This window comes from Macaca mulatta, chromosome 17 (genome assembly GCF_049350105.2).
Source record: "Macaca mulatta isolate MMU2019108-1 chromosome 17, T2T-MMU8v2.0, whole genome shotgun sequence".
NCBI lineage: Eukaryota > Metazoa > Chordata > Mammalia > Primates > Cercopithecidae > Macaca > Macaca mulatta.
In genome coordinates this window covers 24494668-24514728 of record NC_133422.1, presented here as the reverse complement: position 1 = coordinate 24514728, position 20061 = coordinate 24494668, and the positions used below count along the sequence as shown (strand labels likewise).

The 20061-nt window shown below is 38.0% G+C and overlaps 2 protein-coding genes across 2 annotated transcripts in view; one reads left to right on the top strand and one right to left on the bottom strand.

The window, feature by feature from the left end:
- GTF2F2 (general transcription factor IIF subunit 2) overlaps positions 1-20061 on the bottom strand; it is a 167715-nt gene that overhangs the window by 85042 nt on the left and 62612 nt on the right.
- On the top strand, positions 6703-8342 carry KCTD4 (potassium channel tetramerization domain containing 4). Its single transcript, XM_015121014.3, has one exon. The coding sequence runs from the start codon at positions 6810-6812 to the stop codon at positions 7587-7589; it is 780 nt and encodes a 259-aa protein (XP_014976500.1). The 5' UTR covers positions 6703-6809; the 3' UTR covers positions 7590-8342.

Here is a 20061-nt window from a genome sequence, read left to right as displayed (position 1 = left end):
AAGACCTAGATATAACTAAATTTTGTTTGAGTAGAAAGAGAACAATCACAAAATGTTAAGAAGCTGCCCAAGGCTTGAAAACATTTAAACTTGTGCTCTATGCTGGATTGTCTTACCCTATATCTGAACTTGGATATACTCTATGTCAAAGAACTGAGGAGAAATGACACTGGCACTTTTTTTTTTTTTTTTTTTTAAGTTAAGGGCATCCCTAGTTTAAACAAGTTAAAGTAATAAGCAAGCAGCAACACTGCTTATTTGCATTGGCATGTAAGTAATGAAATTAGGTATGTTATGAAGTCTTAGGCATCAGGAAGTTACACTCATTCATTTCCACAAGACCTTCTGGATCCAGCTGAATGTGGAGGCATTTAAGAGGACTTCCAGCTCCTGTAAAAACCCAGACCAGAAGACTACCGATCAGCATTTCAGGCTGATCCTCCAGACCGTGAAGTTACTCTCCTGACACGTAATTACATCACATCTGTGTCGACACTCTCTGGGAAAAGACTGAAGAAATAATCTTTTCAAGAAGCATGTACATTTAAAAGGTAAACCATTTTTAATATTCCTAGTAGTCTCCTTTCTTCTCATTTAAAATATGTTCCTAGAAGTTTTTTGCCTGTGGTTCTCAGGTGATGTCTACTAATAAAAGGTACTAGCATCTTAACAAACCAGTGAGGCAAACTTTCTATCCCTGTATTATTAAAAAGCTGGTCTTTATTCAAACTTGTAAAGTGATATTCTGATCTCTATTTGATCTTCAGGAATTCTGCTGTGCACAGTGGCTCACGTCTATAATCCCAACACTTTGGGAGGCTGAGGCAGGAGGACAGCTTGAGCCCAGATTGGGCAACAAAGTGAGACCCAGTCTCCACACACACACACACAAAAATCAAAAAGTTAGCCAGGTATGGAGGGGCATGCCTGTGGCCTCAGCTACATGGGAGGCTAAAGCAGGAGGATCACCTGAGCCCAGGGGGTTGAGGCTGCAGTACACTCCAGCCTGGGTGACAGAGCAAGACCCTGTATCAAAAAGTAAAATTTAATTTTATAAAAGTTATAAAATAATTTGTCTAGATAATTTTAACATCAAGCAGCCACAATGTTTTGTTTTCCCTCTCTCTCCTCTCTATCTCCCTGCAAAATTCTTTCCCTCCTCCCTGTCTGTTAATTTTACTTTCTTGTGATACGGAGGGAAGAGCTCATAGAGCTGCTCAGATACTTCATCAACTATAAGATGCTATCATTTGTAATATCAACCATTATTTTACGTGCCACCAAGACAAAATACTGCCACTAAATTTTGACAAGCTAACGATACTAAGATGTACCTCAGTTATAGAAATGGTAAATACAAAAAAAATGTGTGATATGATAGCGTTCTCCATCCCTAATTTACAACTCCTCCCTACTCTGTAAGAAACCACATTTGCTCCCTTGAGCCATCATCTCCCTTGAGCCATCACATCCTGTTCTCCTGTTCAGGTCCTCTTCTCTCTCCTCCACACCACCTCATCACAGAAGACACAAGGGGATGTTAAGTGATGAGAAAAACAGAAGGAACAGTGGCAGGCACTAGCATATGGAAACAGAGACCCTCTTTAGTCACTTACTTCCTAACTGTAGTACCTTTACAAGAGTTTTCAAAGTTATGCCCCTCATTTTGAGATTGTAGGTAATGGTTATTAGCTTAAAATATCTTCTTCCCGAAGAGAAAGTAAAATTGCATTTTGCCAAATAGCACTATAAAAATGAGTTCTGTACAATATTATAATTTTAATGTTCATTTGATGGCTTATGTAAGTGCTATGCTCATCTGCTTACAATAGAATTTTCCAGTAAAGAATAATGCACAGGTTATATTTAAAAAAAAAAAAAAAAAAACTTCGTTTTAAAAAACTTAAGGTACGACTTCTGCTTACAAAATTATAAAACACAGGTTTCCCTGAAATATTAATTTTCCAAAGTACATGTAAAACATGAATATAATTTATAAATTGTCAAGATTACCTTTGTAGTGAAAATCAAAGAAATGTGGAATGGAATTTCACCTGAACTTCTGAGGTAGCGTGTTGTCTTTATTTGCGCTCCTTTTGACACATAGTGCCTTATTTTTTTCTATACCCCTCAAATGAGGCTAAAACATTTGCCAATGTAGGCAATTTTCCTGGGCTTCCTTGAAGACACAGTTCAACACTGCAAAATATTTACAGCTGCATTCTCTGGACTGCAATGACATGTTCACATGACTTTCTGGCCAGAGGTTATGTCCTATTAGTCCTAGGAAGGTTCAAGGACTCTACACAGTTTGTGAGATGCTGTGGTCAATCAGTTACATAAAGTGGCTGCCATAGTACTTTTGTTAGTATAATACCAGTACTAGACAACATTTAGAGCAGATACATTTTATATTTCGAAATAGAACTAAAATTTGGACATTCAAAAATAATTACATTAATATGGGAAAGTCCTTGATTCTTAAAATACATCAATCATTAGACAGTGTAATTTTTATTTTTAACACACAAAAGAAGCCAACATAAAATATTCATACCTCGAGCGTTTCTTATATTCAATGCTATTGACAAGAGGAGATGAAGCAAGTACATGTTAAAAAAAAAAGAAACTCAGCTTGTGAAAGGCAGAGAAAGGTCAAAACACAGATCAATAAACAAACAAACAAAAAATGTGGGCAAGTCCAAGGCAGAGAAAGTGTCAGGTTTAAGTAAAAAATTGACACCAGTTTCTCTAGCTTTTACTTTCTAAGGTAATGGGAAAGAAATCCTTTTAAAAGACAAGCAGAGAAGCATGCAGCTGACAACAACCAAGATTTGATAGAAGGGGAGAATGTGGAGACAGAAGCTCCCTGTTCTTCTCAAAGGCAGCTTCTAAGACCATCCCTTTTCCTTGAAGAGTGTTTGAATTTTATAGAGGAGTGACCTGTGAAGTCTAGGAGAATTATCGTACTTTCTGTATCTTCCAATCGGGAGAGATAACCTCCTGATAAGGTTCCACTTCCTTCCACGGCATGGGAATATCTCTGGCATATAAATGGAGCAAGTGTATATATTACAATGATGTCCTGCATCAATCGCGGGATGACAAAGACCTCATTTCCCAAAAGGAATTGGTAGAAAAGATGGGAATTCCTACTGGAGTGAGTTCTGCCTTATGCAGACGGTAGGACATTAGCATTACCTCATAGGGGAAGGTTCTGCCAGAATTTAGTTAGGCATTGGACCCAATTAACTATAGGATATACTCATACTAAGGACCAGTTTAAATTCTCGAAGTTGGTTATGTATGATTAAAGATGTCTAAGACAGAGGTGATCTAACTCTAACAAAGAGTTAAGGTACGGAGTAGGAAACAGGACCCCAATCTTTCAAAATTTTATATGTTTTTGCCTGCAAAGGCAGATAAAATCTTCAAATCTAGTGGCCAAGTGGATCCAGGTAAGCTAATCTGTGACATGTGTGGTTTAAACCCTTCTGCTGAAACCACTAAATTGAGCAGTTCCAGTTTGTATCTGCAATGAGGCAGAGAAACATAGTCCCATGATCCAGGGATGTCTCCCTTGGTACAGGTACTGAAATACCATTTTTATAGTTTTAGGGCTGTGGAGACCTTACTGACACTACCTCGGACAAGTAACACCCACTTCCCACCCTCTAGCAAGTAAATATAAATTTAGAATAGCCTAAAAAGAGATAATCTGGCTTTCTCCTAAGGGGCATGTGTACCACCACAGGCAGCAATGATCAATGAACTCCTATAATTTTCATGAATTACGGTCATCTTGCTTTGCTGGAGGTAATATGGAGTAACAGGGATACAGTGGGGTCTACTGGGCGCCATTTTTATTTTTTATTTTTATTTTTTGAGACAGGGTCTTACTGTGTTGCCCACACTGGAGTGCAGTGGCGCTATCTCGACTCACTGCAACCTACACCTCCCGGGCTCAGACAAGTCTCCTGCCTCAGCCTCCCAAGTAGCTGGGACTACAGACATACACCAACACACCCCAGTTAATTTTTTTTTTTTTTTTTTAATTTTTGGTAGACAAGGGATTTCCCTATATTGGCCAGGCTGGTCTCAAACTCCTGGCCTCAAGTGATCCACCCCCTCAGCCTCCCAAAGTGCTGGGATTACAGGCGTGAGCCAATATGCCCGGCCTACATTTTTCTTCCTTAAGTCTGCAAGTTGGGCCAAAGAGGACACCAAAGTCCTATGGATTTGTATCAGCCAGGCACTAAGACAAGGCTTCAGTTACACTGCTGTTGCCAGGCCATGGGTGGCAAAGAAATCACACGTCAACTTTGCAGAAGCCGAGAACACCAGAGTGAAGTCTAGACTGAGAAAATCAATCAAGGAAAAGAGGCACAAGATGGAATGGTTCAGGGTCTGTTCAGGCAAGCCTGCAGAAACGAGCACTCATCAGGGGTTTTGAAAGCCCGGCAGCAGAAACCAGGAGTGAGTGAGTTAGGAAGTGTAAGGTGGGCCTGGAGTGATGACTGAAGGTCAGCAGTCCCATTTCCAGCTGTCCTGCCTCACTCCTGCCCTCTCATCACCCCATGGAAGCCCATCCTCCAAAAGGAACAGCATTGGGGCTTCCCATGAAGGCATCTATAGACAGGCCAAACAGGGTGTAAGGAAGCAGACCCAGCATACATAGTATCTATCCACATCACTTTATTTAAACAAGCAAGAACATGCTAGCACAGTCTCCCATTACTATACTACAGTTATGTTGTACTAATTCTGGTACCGTATAAAGTTCAAAAAAAGAGGACTAAACCTATAAATGAAACTGTTCTGCCTTTCTGATTCTGTTATTATACGATGCTACTCAAGTGCAGTGACTATTTGTAATGGTAAGACAAGAAAATAAACTTCCAAAGTTGTATCCCTTCTCCCTCAAAATCTATTCAGTATTTCTTAAAAACTTGTATTGACAGAAACAACTTAATCTAAAAAAGCAAAATCAAGACAAACATGAGATTGTCAGAATATAACCGTAAGTCTTATTAAGTGCTGCAGGACTGAAAGGAAGTTTTAGTCAAAAAGTTGGCTTTGCTGTAAAGTCCTAGATAAAATACTAACAATTCTCTGGAATGCAATTTTATCTTTGGTGAAATGAGGAAGTTGAATTTCATAGTCTCTAAGCAAAAACACAGCTCTAAAAACATTACGCCTTAGTGTTCTAGTTCAATTTCAATGAACATTTGATCTTAATAATGCATGAAAGTTAACTTCAAGATCACTGTAAGAATATAGTTTTTTATACGTGAAAATCTAATATTGTTTAAAGAAAATAAGAAGTAAGCACTTTAGAAGAATCTCTTCCAATATTTCTATGTCAACATACAGTTAAGTAATTTTAAAATACTTCTAATGCAAGAGAAATATAAACCAAAGTCTAACTTTTAACAGTGTGGCCCAGGGCAGTGGCTCATGCCTGTAATCCCAGCACTCGGGGAGGCTGAGATGGGCAGATCACCTGAATCCAGGAGTTTGAGACCAGTCTGGGCAACATGGTAAAAACTTGTCTCTACAAAAATAAAAATAAAAAATTGACACAAAAACAAAAAACAATGTAGATTCCCAGAATAATTTAGCAGATAGGCCAAATAATAGTATACTGGGGACAATGTTTACATTCCTTACCACTGAGCCTTTAAATGCTAGAAGTGACAGTTCAGAACCCTAAATTGCTTTGGAAGGGAAGTTATAGGGGAAAGAGGAAAAAGATCTGGGAAGTGGAGGGTGACATCATTCACACTGTTCCAGCTCCCAAGTTGAAAAACAAGGTTAGGCTTTGGTGGTTTCTTTTACCCACTGTGAAACAAACAAGAAACAAACTAACTTACCTATGACACTATTTTGTAGTAGGTATTCTGAATCTATATCTTTCTCCTATCTTCCTATATGGCATATATATGCATGCACATACACAGTTACAGTATTTTCTATAATTGCCCAAGTCTTTGTTCAGCACAAAAGCAGGTTCCAAGTGAAACAAGTTCATGAATTTTCCACAGAAAATCTTAACCAAAAAAAGTAAGAGATTACTGTAAAGCCTGTCTATTTGATTTTTTTACTTTTAGGGTAAATAAAATAATAAAAATAAATAAAAATAAATTTCTTAACATCCTTTAACAAAGATCTCCAAATCAGAATCACATGCAAATCCAATTAAAATCAAGTACAGTGTCACAAGTAGCAGGTTAAGTATTCTTATTTGTGTCTCAAAAATGACTACACCACTGTGAAATGCGTGACTTTTTCCAGGAAAGAAAATTGTATACACCTAGAATTTTCACCTTATGTTTACTTTAAAAAGGTGACACTAAATCAATATACATTATTTTCCAAAAGATGACAATATTATTCAATATTAAGCCTGCCTGATTAAAAAATAACTCAGGCATTTAGAAATAGTTAAACATTCACATTTGGATGAAGAATTAAATATTTGCATCTGCTTAACTGACAAGAGGAAATTCAATTTATTCTAAGTACCTCTTATTACTTCAAAGGATAGACATGAAAATCCTTTCACAACAAATCCCTTCCCTGATACAGTTAAATGCAAATTCTCTTTTCCGTCTTACTCCAGAAAGCTCCTGCATACAGAGGCTGATACGCCACCTACTGCAAAACCGAGCTGACAGCGCAGGCGATGCTGCCAGCGTTTCCATTCCATCACCAGGCTGGGGCTGAATAAAGGCGTGCTTGTGTGGTAGTGTTTCTTTTTAAAAAATCTCAAAGCCAAGAAGAACAAGCTGAAATAGCATCTTCAAAAAATGGAGCGTAAAATAAACAGAAGAGAAAAAGAAAAAGAGTACGAAGGGAAACACAACAGCCTGGAAGATACTGATCAAGGAAAGAACTGCAAATCTACACTGATGACCCTCAACGTTGGTGGATATTTATACATTACTCAAAAACAAACGCTGACCAAGTACCCAGACACTTTCCTTGAAGGTATAGTAAACGGAAAAATCCTCTGCCCGTTTGATGCTGATGGTCATTATTTCATAGACAGGGATGGGCTCCTCTTCAGGCATGTCCTAAACTTCCTACGAAATGGAGAACTTCTATTGCCCGAAGGGTTTCGAGAAAATCAACTTCTTGCACAAGAAGCAGAATTCTTTCAGCTCAAGGGACTGGCAGAGGAAGTGAAATCCAGGTGGGAGAAAGAACAGCTAACACCCAGAGAGACTACTTTCTTGGAAATAACAGATAATCACGATCGTTCACAAGGACTGAGAATCTTCTGTAATGCTCCTGATTTCATATCAAAAATAAAGTCTCGCATTGTTCTGGTGTCCAAAAGCAGGCTGGATGGATTTCCAGAGGAGTTTTCAATATCGTCAAATATCATCCAATTTAAATACTTCATAAAGTCTGAAAATGGCACTCGACTTGTACTAAAGGAAGACAACACCTTTGTCTGTACCTTGGAAACTCTTAAGTTTGAGGCTATCATGATGGCTTTAAAGTGTGGCTTTAGACTGCTGACCAGCCTGGATTGTTCCAAAGGGTCAATTGTTCACAGCGATGCACTTCATTTTATCAAGTAATTACCTGTGTCACGAACAAAGGCAACAAGCATGCAGCCAGCAAGCTTCGGAAAACCACAGCATCAAAGGCATCCCAAATAACATGCCCAGCTAGCTCTGTACTACAGAGCCCTGCTACTAATCAATTACTGTGAGCTAACGGTATGTAAATTCTATCGCTAAAGATGTCCTTCCTCTGGGGTGTTCCTGCTGATCAGACTCTTCCACCTAAGATGAAAACAGTAACCTTCTATATACTGTAAATAAAGACTGAATGCTTTTGCTATTTATTTGTCCTTAAGCTGTCTTTCAATCAGATTGTCTTGGGTATTTGCACAAAAAACAAAGCATGTACATTATCTATCGTTCATTTCAGTAACTGGTAATAAAATATTTTAAGGGGCTATTAAGATTTGAAATCCTTTCTACTATGGCAAAAATCTACAGAGAAACTGAACTGGTAAAATTAACCACCTGGAGCAAAACAGATGTGCAGATCTAACTAAAACAGAGCTATAGTGAAGCAAAATGAGATTGTAAGAAGACATTAAAGCTATTGATTTGATTTTTCCATAGCAGGCACCAAAAGCTCATATTCACAGTTCCTGTGTTTCATACTAGACTTATAGCTGAATTGGTATTTTGCTGAAAATTCCTAGAAAACTGCTTGATGACAATAAAAAGTAAATAAAAGCACTGCTACCTTCTTTGATTGTATTAATGATTATAATAAAAAGTTACACATCACTTTAAAAGCAAACAGTACCACTTGATGATTTTGCACAAAATTATGCATAGATGTAGTCAAACAGCAGGCTACAGTAACCCTGGCTGGTCCTGGAAGTGACAAAACCCAGCAAATTCAATTCTTTGCAGGCTGAGTTCCCACAAAGCATGGATAACTTGGTCTCAATAGAGTATGTGTTATTAGAATAATAAAGGAGTTGATTTTCAGAATCACCCTAAGTGTTCATTTTTCAAGCTCAAAAATATTAAATGAACATCACTAAACATTATTCTTATGAAAGAACTTTGTTTTCAATACCTTTTTGGATGCTAAATCTCAGACTCAATGAGTTAATATTACTTCATGCCAAACAAAAAGTTATTTTAAAAATTACGTTTTATGTATGGCCATTTCAATGAAGTAATCTACAAACTTAACTTTAAATGAGTGTATTTCCCCCCTGCAAAAGACAGCTAAATCATTTCATTTGTTCTTTAACTTCTAAGAACAAAATATACTTAAATTTGCTCCTTTAAAATTAAACCATTAAATCTGGTAAGTAAATCTTAATTTTAATAAATCTCAAGAAGATGTCTGAAAATCTTGACTGAGGTTACATAAATTAGCATATATGCCAAAAGTTTGATTACTCATAAAAATTTAGAATAAGTAAAGCTAATATTCATTTCCAGAACTACAACTGACTTCTAGTTATAACGTCTAACATAATGTAAAAGCTGGCTGTATATACTAAAAGAAACCTTTTAAAATCTATTCTACAAAAAAATTCCTTCAAAAATCACATTTAACAACCAAATTCCACATCAGCTACACAATGTTTTTATGTACACTAAGAAAAACAGATTTCTACTAAAACATTATCTTTTACATAGTTTAAAACAGCCTAATCAAGACTGAACAAACTATAAAAACAGGAAAAGAATTGTAAAATGTATTTGAATAGCCACTATAATTGAACTGTTTATACGCCTCTCCAATTTAAGAGTTGACTTTTCCTTGGCATTTGGACTTTGGTAATGAAAAAAAGGTAGTGATTGACTGTCAGAGCAAGATTTTCTCTAACAAGATTTCATTACAGATAATAAAAATAACCCTGACATATCTTTTTACAGGAGATATAGCTGAAGAGATCTCCTGAGAAGCATTACAAGTAAGGTTTTTCATCAAATCAAAAGAGGAAAATTTAACTATTTTAACAAAGTTATCATTGATAGAAACTATTAAAAATATCAGATTCATTTTTATGTAGCATCTTTTAGAACTTGTATCTGGACACATTTAATTCCTCCTTATACTTCTAATAAATCACAATGTTCTAAAACAATTTAGTAATCTAGAAGGAAATCTGACTAGACTGACCACCCTTATAACTTTTTATAAATGTACCTTTTTAAATTCCAAATTACTTGTACTTGGATTTATATATTCAAGTGCCTAAATATTGTGCTCTAAGTATATAGAAAATATCTGTATTTTAATGTTAGTATTTTCTAAATATATTTAGAAATACTTTCCATTCAAAAAACTCAAGATATCATACAAAACGTCAATTATAAGTCAGAGTGAAGCTCTCAGAGTATTTCTGTTCCCAGTCACTTAAAAATTTATTTCTCAAATTTTTTCTCACAAATACTGTTCCAAAAAACAAATCACAAAGTGACTATCTTTCTCAAAAGAAAGGTAATAAAAAAGTAGGTTACTATAGTTGCCATGAGCCAAACATATATTCTTTTATATTTGGAATTACCCCATGCAGTGACTCTAGCACCATCCTTAAAATGTGAAAAGATCATGGCTTTTACTATACTTTCAAAATGTATATATGGTGGTATACACAACAAATGAAACACAAGACTTTTCAAATAATTCAAGGAAGATGACTACCATGCCAGACTGAAGATGATGTTACTGAATCAGCTTATTCAGTTTGTCTTTTTTTTTTTTTTAAGAAAATTACTTGTATTTCAATTAGCCACACATGGTGGTATACACTTGTAATCCCAGCTACTTGGGAGGCTGAGGCAAAAGGATTGCTTAAACTGAGAGGTGGAGGTTGTGGTGAGCTGAGATCACACCACTGCAATCCAGCCTGGGTGACAGAGCGAGATTCCGTCTCAAAAAACAAAAACAAAACAAACAAAAAAATCCACAAAACTTATACTTCAAACGCTACTTACTTTTAGGGTGATAATAAAAGCTAACATTTATTGAGCATTTTACTACATGCCAGATACCATGTTATGAACATACATTCTCTCAAACCTCAAACAATTCTAAGAAAGGTATTAATTATTCTTCCCTTTTTATTGATGAAGAAATGGAGACTTAGGGAGTTAAGTAATCTGCCCAAGATTACATAATTATAAAGAGGTGGAACCAAGATTTGAAGCCCAGGTATACCTGTACCAGAGCCAACAGAAACCGTGTCTGATTTTGCAAGCCATTTATATCCCTAACACCTAGAACGTGGCAGAAAACAGGCATTCACAAGGTAGGTGTTGAATACAGAACATCAAAATATAGGTTTGCCTCACTTGATACAATCTTACAATGTAAGTATTCCTAAAACGTTGAGTGAAAAACTGAATTTTAGAAAAGTAGTATTTTTAACGTCATGTCATTTAAAAAACAGGTGAATCATATGTCTATTGGCTGCATAAATGTCTTCTTTTGAGAAGTGTGTTCACATCCTTTGCCCCACTTTTTTATGGGGTTTTTTCTTGTAGATTTGTTTAAGTTCTTTGTAGATTCTGGATATTAGCCCTTTGTCAGAGGGTTAGATTGCAAAAATTTTCTCCCATTCTGTAGGTTGCCTGTTCACTCTGATGGTAGTTTCTTTTGCTGCGCAAAAGCTCTTTAATTAGATCCCATTCGTCTATTTTGGCTTTTGCTGCCATTGCTTTTGGTGTTTTAGTCATTGAAGTCTTTGCCCATGCCTATGTCCTGAATGGCATTGCCTACGGCATAATTTTAAAGTATAAAATTGAGGAAGTCTACTAATTCTTAATTTGCAACCCATTGATTTTTGATTGCAAGTCAAAACCACCATGGCCTTTGCCCATGCCTATGTCCTGAATGGTACTACAAATCAAAACCACAATGGCCTTTGCCCATGCCTACGTCCTGAATGGTACTGCAAATCAAAACCACAATGGCCTTTGCCCATGCCTATGTCCTGAATGGTACTGCAAATCAAAACCACAATGGCCTTTGCCCATGCCTATGTCCTGAATGGTATTGCCTATGGTATTACCATTTGCAATACCACCCTGAATGGTACTGCAAATCAAAACCTCAATGAGATACACCATCTCACGCCAGTTAGAACGGCGATCATTAAAAAGTCAGGAAGCAACAAATGCTGGAGAGGATGTGAAGAAACAGGAATGCTTTTACACTGCTGGAGGGAGTGTAAATTAGTTCAACCATTGTGGAAGACAGTGTGGTAATTTCTCAAGGATCTAGAACTAGAAATATCATTTGACCCAGCGATCCCATTACTGGGTATGTACCCAAATGATTATAAATTATGCTGCTATAAAGACACAAGCACATGTATGTTTATTGCGGCACTATTCACAATAGCAAAGACTTGGAACCAACCCAAATGTCCATCAATAACAGAATGGATAAAGGAAATGTGGCACATACACACCATAGAATACTATGCAGCCATAAAAAAGGATGAGTTCGTGTCCTTTGCAGGGACATGGATGAAGCTGGAAACCATAATTCTCAGCAAAATATCACAAGGACAGAAAACCAAACACCACATGTTCTCACTCACAAGTGGGAGTTGAACAATGAGAACATATGGACACAGGGAGGGGAACATCACACACTGGGGCCTGTTGCGGGGTGGGGGACAGGGGAGGGATAGCATTAAGAGAAATAGCTAACGTAAATGATAAGTTGATGGGTGTAGCAAACCAACATGGCACATGTATACCTATGTAACAAACCTGTGCGTTGTGCACATGTACCCTATAACTTAAATTAAAAAAAAAAAGTGAACCATCCCCTGTCACAACAGTAAAGAATATCACAAATTTGTCTGCTGGTGAATCTAACACTTTCACATATCAGGTTTGTTCAAAAATAGGTTAACTTTTTATGACTGTATAATCCACAGAACTGACATATTAGGAGAAAAAACAAAGCACAGTGAAACACACATGGGCTCTGGAATTACACTTGGGTTCTAATTCCATTAACTTTCACTAACTTGCTTACATGATTATAAGCAAGATCCTTAACTTTTTAAAATTTCAACATCCTCACAGTAAAATAAGGATAATAGTAACTATTTGACAGGGCTTTTGCAAGGTTTCAATTAAATTCTAAATTGGCCGGGCGCGGTGGGTCAAGCCTGTAATCCTAGCACTTTGGGAGGCCAAGACGGGCAGATCACGAGGTCAGGAGATCGAGACCATCCTGGCTAACATGATGAAACCCCGTCTCTACTAAAAAATACAAAAAACTAGCCAGGCGAGGTGGTGGGCGCCTGTAGTCCCAGCTACTGGGGAGGCTGAGGCAGGAGAATGGCGTAAACCCGGGAGGCGGAGCTTGCAGTGAGCTGAGATCCAGCCACTGCACTCCAGCCTGGGCGACAAAGCGAGACTGCGGCCCAAAAAATAATAATAATAATAATTCTAAATTGTGTGTAAAGTACTTCACCTTCATGAACTTTTGATAAAGCACTAATCATTTTGTCCAGTAAAAAGTATTTTCATGGCATAACCATGAACAGGTCTTCCCAAAATGCACATTTACATTAATTAGGCTTTCTACTTAGACATGAACAGAACAGAGAACTTTTAACAAGCACATGTTTAATATGTGATGAAATACTACAAAACACAAGACTGTACTTTAAACTGCTATAGGCAAACATGGTTTTCATTCTATTCATTTAAAATATAGATATAATAGGTTTTTTAGGACTTTTGTTTTCTAGCTTCATGTCAAAATCTACAATAACAAAATAATCATAGCAGCTGTTTTGTCAGCAATGTAAAATCAGTCAGGGCCAGGTACAGTGGTTCACATCTGTAATCCCACCACTTCGGGAGGCCAAGGCGGGCAGATCACTTGAGGTCAGGAGTTCAAGACCAGCATGACCAACATGGTGAAACCCTGTCTCTGCTAAAACTATAAATATTAGCTGGGCATGGTGGTGCTCGCCTGTAATCTGAGCTACTTGGGAGGCTGAGGCATGAGAATCGCTAGAACCCAGGAGGTGGAGGTTACAGCGAGTTGAGACTGTGCTACTGCACTCCAGCCTGGGCAACAGAGTGAGACTCCCATCTCAAATAAATAAAATCAGTAAGGAGTAATATACGTGATAAACACACACCTATCTAATAAATTATGAATATTTTAAACAGCAATGCATATTAGTCAAGGTTAAAATTACAGCATTTGAATCATAATTATCCTTGCTAATAAAGCAAATATGTAATATGGAGGACTATGCAACACAGCATGCAACTCAGAAATCATTTGTATTTAACTTTAAAATATACAATGGCTTCTTCTGTAGCCAACTTATTGTCCTAATCATATTTTGCTTAAGATAATATTAAAATTAATTTGTTTCTGTCAATAAACACCAAGGGAGTGGCGGTAAAGGAAAATAGGCTGGACAGAGAGAAATATTTAAGATGAATCTAAAATATGGCTAAAAAAATTTATGAAGAGGTGGACTGTATTTCTACTTCTTTTCTTTTTTTTTTTTTTTTGAGACAGAGTCTTGCTCTGTTGCCCGGGCTGGAGTGCAGTGGCGCGACCTCGGCTCACTGCAAGCTCTGCCTCCCGGGTTCACGCCATTCTTCTGCCTCAGCCTCCCCAGTAGCTGGGACTACAGGCGCCTGCCACCATGCCCGGCTAAGTTTTTGTATTTTTAGCAGAGACGGGGTTTCACCGTGTTAGCCAGGATGGTCTCGATCTCCTGACCTCGTGATCCGCCCGCCTTGGCCTCCCAAAGTGCTGGGATTACAGGCGTGAGCCACTGTGCCCGGCCTCTACTTCTTTTCTTAACAAAAATACATAATGGTTCAATATTTTCTAGCAAACAATCATGAACACATACAAATTGTTAGAAACAACCTATATGTAATAAAACTTTTCTTACAATGCAAAATGTACATTAAGCATTGTATAATAAAATGCAGAAAGTCTAGCTTTATTTCAACCACTAGTTATTTTAGAAAAGATACTGAATTGGATATTTAAAAATGAGACCATTATAACATACCCCTTTTAAAGTTTTAAAATATTAATTAAAAAATATATTTTTTTTTTCATAGAGATGGAGTCTCACTTCGTTGCCCCAGCAGGCTGGTCTCAAACTCCTGGGCTCAAGCAATCCTCCTGCCTTGGTCTCCCAAAGTGCTGGGATTACAAGCGTGAGTCACCACGCCTCGCCAACATATCCCTTTGTAAATGTTTTAAAAACCTACTCCATATTATAAAATATAACACATTTAACCTAAAACCATGACAGGTTTTTCCAAAACCACAATTCCAGAATATTCAGTTACATTTAAATGCAAGTTTTAATAGTAATTTTATTTTAAAAACCAGTTAATTTTTGAAAATTCGTTTTTAAAAGCAGGCTCAACTTTTCAAAAGTTATTTTGATTATTGTCCTTTAGGATGTTTAGCACGTAGGTTTTGACATTATTAAAGTATAAAATCGAGGAAGTCTACTAATTCTTAATTTGCAGTCCACTGATTTTTGCCTCGTTAAAACAGGTATTTATTAACTATTTTTAAGGTTCTTAAAAAATGTTGAATGATACTAATTTTGACTTGATTTATCTTCTCTCACTTAATGTTATTTTACAAAGAACTAGACAATTTAGCATTCACATTAGGTATCACAGCATTTGATGAATTTTTATTTATTTTTTAAAACACTAAAAATAGGCTGGGCAGTCAGGTGGCCAGGCGCAGTGGTTCACGCCTATAATCCCAGCACTCTGAGGCGGGCGAATCACGAGGTCAGGAGTTCGAGACCAGCCTGGTCAACATGGTGAAACCCCATCTCTACTAAAAATACAAAAAATTAGCTGGGCATAGTGGTGGGCGCCTGTAATCCCAGCTACTCGGGAGGCTGAGGCAGGAGAATAATTTGAACCTGGGAGGTGGAGGTTGCAGTGAGCTGAGATCGAGTTACTGCACTCCAGTCTGGGCGACAGGGACAGACTCCATCTAAAAAAAAAATTAAAATTAAAAGAAAAAAAAATAGGTCAGGTGCCAGGGCTCACGCCTGTAATCCTAACACTTTGGGAGGCCAAGGTGGGCAGATCACTTGAGGTCAGGAGTTCAAGACCAGCCTGGCCAACACGGTGAAACCCCATCTCTACTAAAAATACAAAACTTAGTTTGGCATGGTGGCCCATGCCTGTAATCCCAGCTACTCAGGAGGCTGAGGCACAAGAATCGTTTGAACCCAGGAGGCGGAGGTTGCAGTAAGCCGAGATCGCGCCACTGCACTCCAGCCTGGGCCACAGAATGAGACTCTGTCTCAGGGGGGAAAAAAAAACCACATTAAAAATAAGTATGAATGCAGATACCATAATCCTATATCCTAACAAAACTATTTTGATTTTTGCACATTTTTTTCTATGCAAAGATATTTTAAGAGAAATCCATCTAGAAAGAAAAAAGAAAGACTGTGCATAGCTGTGCATGGAAATAATTACTAATAAAGGTGAGATAACTGGAAACACCAAACAGAAGAATCTAAAAGTCACAAGTGATTTTTTAGTGTACTTTCTTTCTTAAAAAACTATTTTTAATTGATAAAATTTGTATACATTTATGGTATACAACATGTTTTGAAATATGTATATATTATGGAATGGCTAATCAAACTAATTAACATATGTACTACCTTATATACTTAGTTTTGTGGTAAGAACACTTAAAAGTATATAATACATTGTTATTGGGTATATTCACCATGCTGCACAATAGCTAAAGGTCGTGGGTGATGGATTTATAAAACAACAAAACCAAAACTAAAACCAAACACAACCGCAGGCATTTACAACATGTGTAAGTCTACATGTGTTTACAATATGTACAAGTTTACAACATAATTATAAGTTGGTGTTGTTACACCACAGCCAAAAACTAACACATTGAGATTTAGAACATAAAATTCAGCTACCTTGAAAAGTGGAAGAAGGCTATATTAAAATACATTTTGGTTCTCAGTTATATTTCCCTCTGCTCTTCTTTGTGTCTTAAGGAAAATTTGGATTATTGGGATATCAGGCAGATTGTTCTTAATAAGAGACAAGAAAAAGGAGCTTCAAATATATCTCTTGCTGTTATAGAATACAACATAGTTAGGTATATTAAAAATTCACTAGGTGACAGGTATATAGAAAATAATGGGCTAAGCGGGGTGGTGCACCTATAATCCGGGCACTTTCAAAGGCCAAGGCTGGAGGATCACTTGAGCCCAGGAGTTCAAGACCAGCCTAGGCAACATGGCAAAACCTGTCTCCACAAAAAATAAAAAAATTTAAAAAAATTTAAAAAGTCGGGTGTGGTGGCCCACACCTGTAGTTCCAGCTACTTAAGAGGCAGAGGTGGCAAGATCGCTTGAGCACAGGAGATTGGCTGCAGTGAGCCGTGACGATGCCACTGCACTTCCTGTCTGGGCGACAGAGCAAGACCCTGTCAAAAACAAAGAAAATAACAACCTTGTGCTTATATAAAACATATACAAATTTCGCAGTTAACACTGAGGTGTTTAGTGAAGCAAAAGGCACCCTAAGTAAAATCTTTCCTAACTTTCCGAAGACTTTCCATTTAACTAAAGGATGTAATAAAGGAAAAAAGTTTAGGTAGAATCTTAATTCACTTTATCTTTTTAACAATGAATATGCATCAAACAGTGGTGTTTTGGTTCCAGGCAGTGGAAAAGAAAAGCAGGTGAAGATTTCACAATTAGGGAAAAAAGGCTGGCTACAGTGGCTCACATGGTAATCCCAGCACTTCGGGAGGTCGAGGTGGGAAGACTGCTTGAGCCCAAGAGTCTGAGGCTGCAGTGAGGTAGGATCATGCCACTGTACTCCAGCCTGGGTGACAGAGCAAGACCCTGCCTCAATAAAAAAGAGGGAAAATAAAGTTAAAAAAGACTTCACCAATCAACTCCAACCATGTTAAGAATTACTAATTAAGTAAAAGGCTAAAACTAACGGTTTCCCAATAAGGGAACAGCCACCCCCCAGCTACCTCTTTCCTGCAGAGAAATCATCTATGGTTGTTTCTATACAGAAACAAGTTTCAGGTAGTACAATATTATAAGAAATCACTCTTCTGGGAAAGTATGTGAATGAGTCAAAAAGAGTAAGAGGCCAGTGCAGTGGCTCGCTTTGGGAAGTCAAGGCAGGCAGATCACTTGTTGGGAGTTCAAGACCAGCCTGGCCAACATGGTAAAACCCTGTCTCTACTAAAAAAAAAAAGATACAAAAATTAGCCAGGGGTGGTGGTGCACACTTGTAATCCCAGTTACTCAGGAGGCTGAGGCAGGACAACTGCTTGAGCCCGGGAGGAAGACGTTGCAGTGAGCCAAGATCGTGCCACTGTACTCTAGCCTGGGTGACCAAGAGACACTCTGTCTCAAAAAAAAAAAAAAAATAATAAGAAAAGAAAAAGAAAAAAGAAATGGTAAATGTAGATAATCTGAATCTTTAACAGAGGAGATCATAAAAATGTCTGGCATTTGCTGAGGTATTACTTTGCATGAGGCACGGTACTAAGTATTGATAAGCATTGTCTGCTTTAAAGCGCACAACACATAATGATCTCATGAGGTGATGGGGTAGAGATTGCTAGTTACTTCTCCTGTATCCATTCTCTTCTTTGTCAGAAATGGATCCCTAACTAAGGGTGGCAACTACACCCAAATTAAACCTGCATTTCCCAGTGTTCTATGGCTGCAAGGTGTGGCCAAGTTATGAAGTTCTGACTAGGGGAATGTAAGCAAAGTGTGACTTTTGGATATGTTCCTGCAAAGAATTAAAAAGTCCCTTTACCTTCCCCATCTTGCCTCCCTTTTGATGCCTGAGAGGTAGATATGACAGTAATAACTCCAGCGTCATTCTGGATCCCCCGAGGATGGAAGCCACAGTTAAACAATGGCAGAGGCCGGCTGATGACCTTGGAAATGTCATAGCAGACAAGGACTCCTTACATAGTGACTTCCCTTATGAGGGAAAACAATGTGCTTAAGTCACTGATATTTTGTTAGCGGAGTTAATTCTAACAGATAGAGGTAGGTGGTATTAAAACTATTATTTTATAGATGAAGAAACAGGGATCCCCAGAGTTAAGCGATTTGCCTGCAGTCACACAGCAACCAAGCAACCTTCGAAGTGCCAAGCTCTTAACCACTGTGTGATAATGCCTTCAGACCAGATCCTGGAACTCAGTAAGAGACTTACTTGACAGAGGACATGAACCTTGAAAATGGGCAAAATAATATTAAAGGAAGGGGGTGCCTCCACTCATTCATTAGTCTAGGCCAAGACCTAGTTAAAATAATGGAAGAAGCCACAGTTAACCAGTTAAGAAGGGAACCCAGCCTGCCTGATGAGTATGCTATAAGAAAAAACTAGTATAGAGACTCCATTTCTGAGACTTGTGGGGCCTTAACCACAGAAAGAAAAGAGGGGACTGGCATGTGAGGGATAACCAAGAAAGAGGCCTCTGTGAGCTAGGCATATTTTCTTCACTCATATACAGAATTACTAACAAATTAAATTTGAAGAATAGCTACCAATAGGGAATAACCAGCAAAATGATTTCTAAAAATGAACTAAAAATTCTTCCATGGGACCATCTAAGAAAAAAGTAGACTAACATTAAGCAAAAGGGAGGAGGGAGACTATTTTTACATCAAGTAAGCAAAGGAACAACTTCACAGATTTTTGAGCTATAGTAAACTCTTGTGCTGCCCTGCTCTGGAGATAGAGGAAGAGTATAAACATAGAAACAGAAAGGCATAATTCTGTTTCCCCACAGTACAAAGCAATTATAAAAAACACTTAAGATCACAAAGCATCTTGAATGCTATTTTAGAGTCATCTGGGAAGGAGTGAAGTAAGAACACCGGGAAAGTGGCCGGGCGCAGTGATTCATACCTGTAATCCCAGCACTCTGGGAGGCCGGGGCAGGTGGATCACCTGAGGCAACAAAAGTTAGCCGGGCGCAGCAGCGGGCATCTGTAATCCCAGCTACTCGGGAGGCTGGGGCAGGGGAATCACTTGAGCCTGGGAGGAAGAGGCTGCAGTGAGCCAAGATTGCACCACTGCACTCCAGCCTGGGCGACAGAGTGAGACTGTCTCAAAAAACAAACAAACGAAAAACACTAGGAAAGTGAAATGTAGTCTAAAAAACTAAACTGGTGGAAGCTGGAAGAAAGACATGGTCAAATTCTTAGAAACGGCAGGGTATGAAGGAAGAAGGGGCTACATAAGGAGCTACCTCCAGAGAGAGGGAGGAGTCTAAAGCTTCGGTCAGCAGGGCAGCCATTAGTTACCGAAGGAGCTAGCATTATTATCTCTAGTTTTCTAAATTAATAAGCTTGTGGTAGACTATTCAAACAATTAGTCATTTTCCCCAATACCACATCAACAGAAGCATCAAGAAAAGCTACTGCTAGCTTTTTGTACACTTAAGCTAACATAATGTGCTCAAGTTCACAAACTGTTTTTCAAAAAA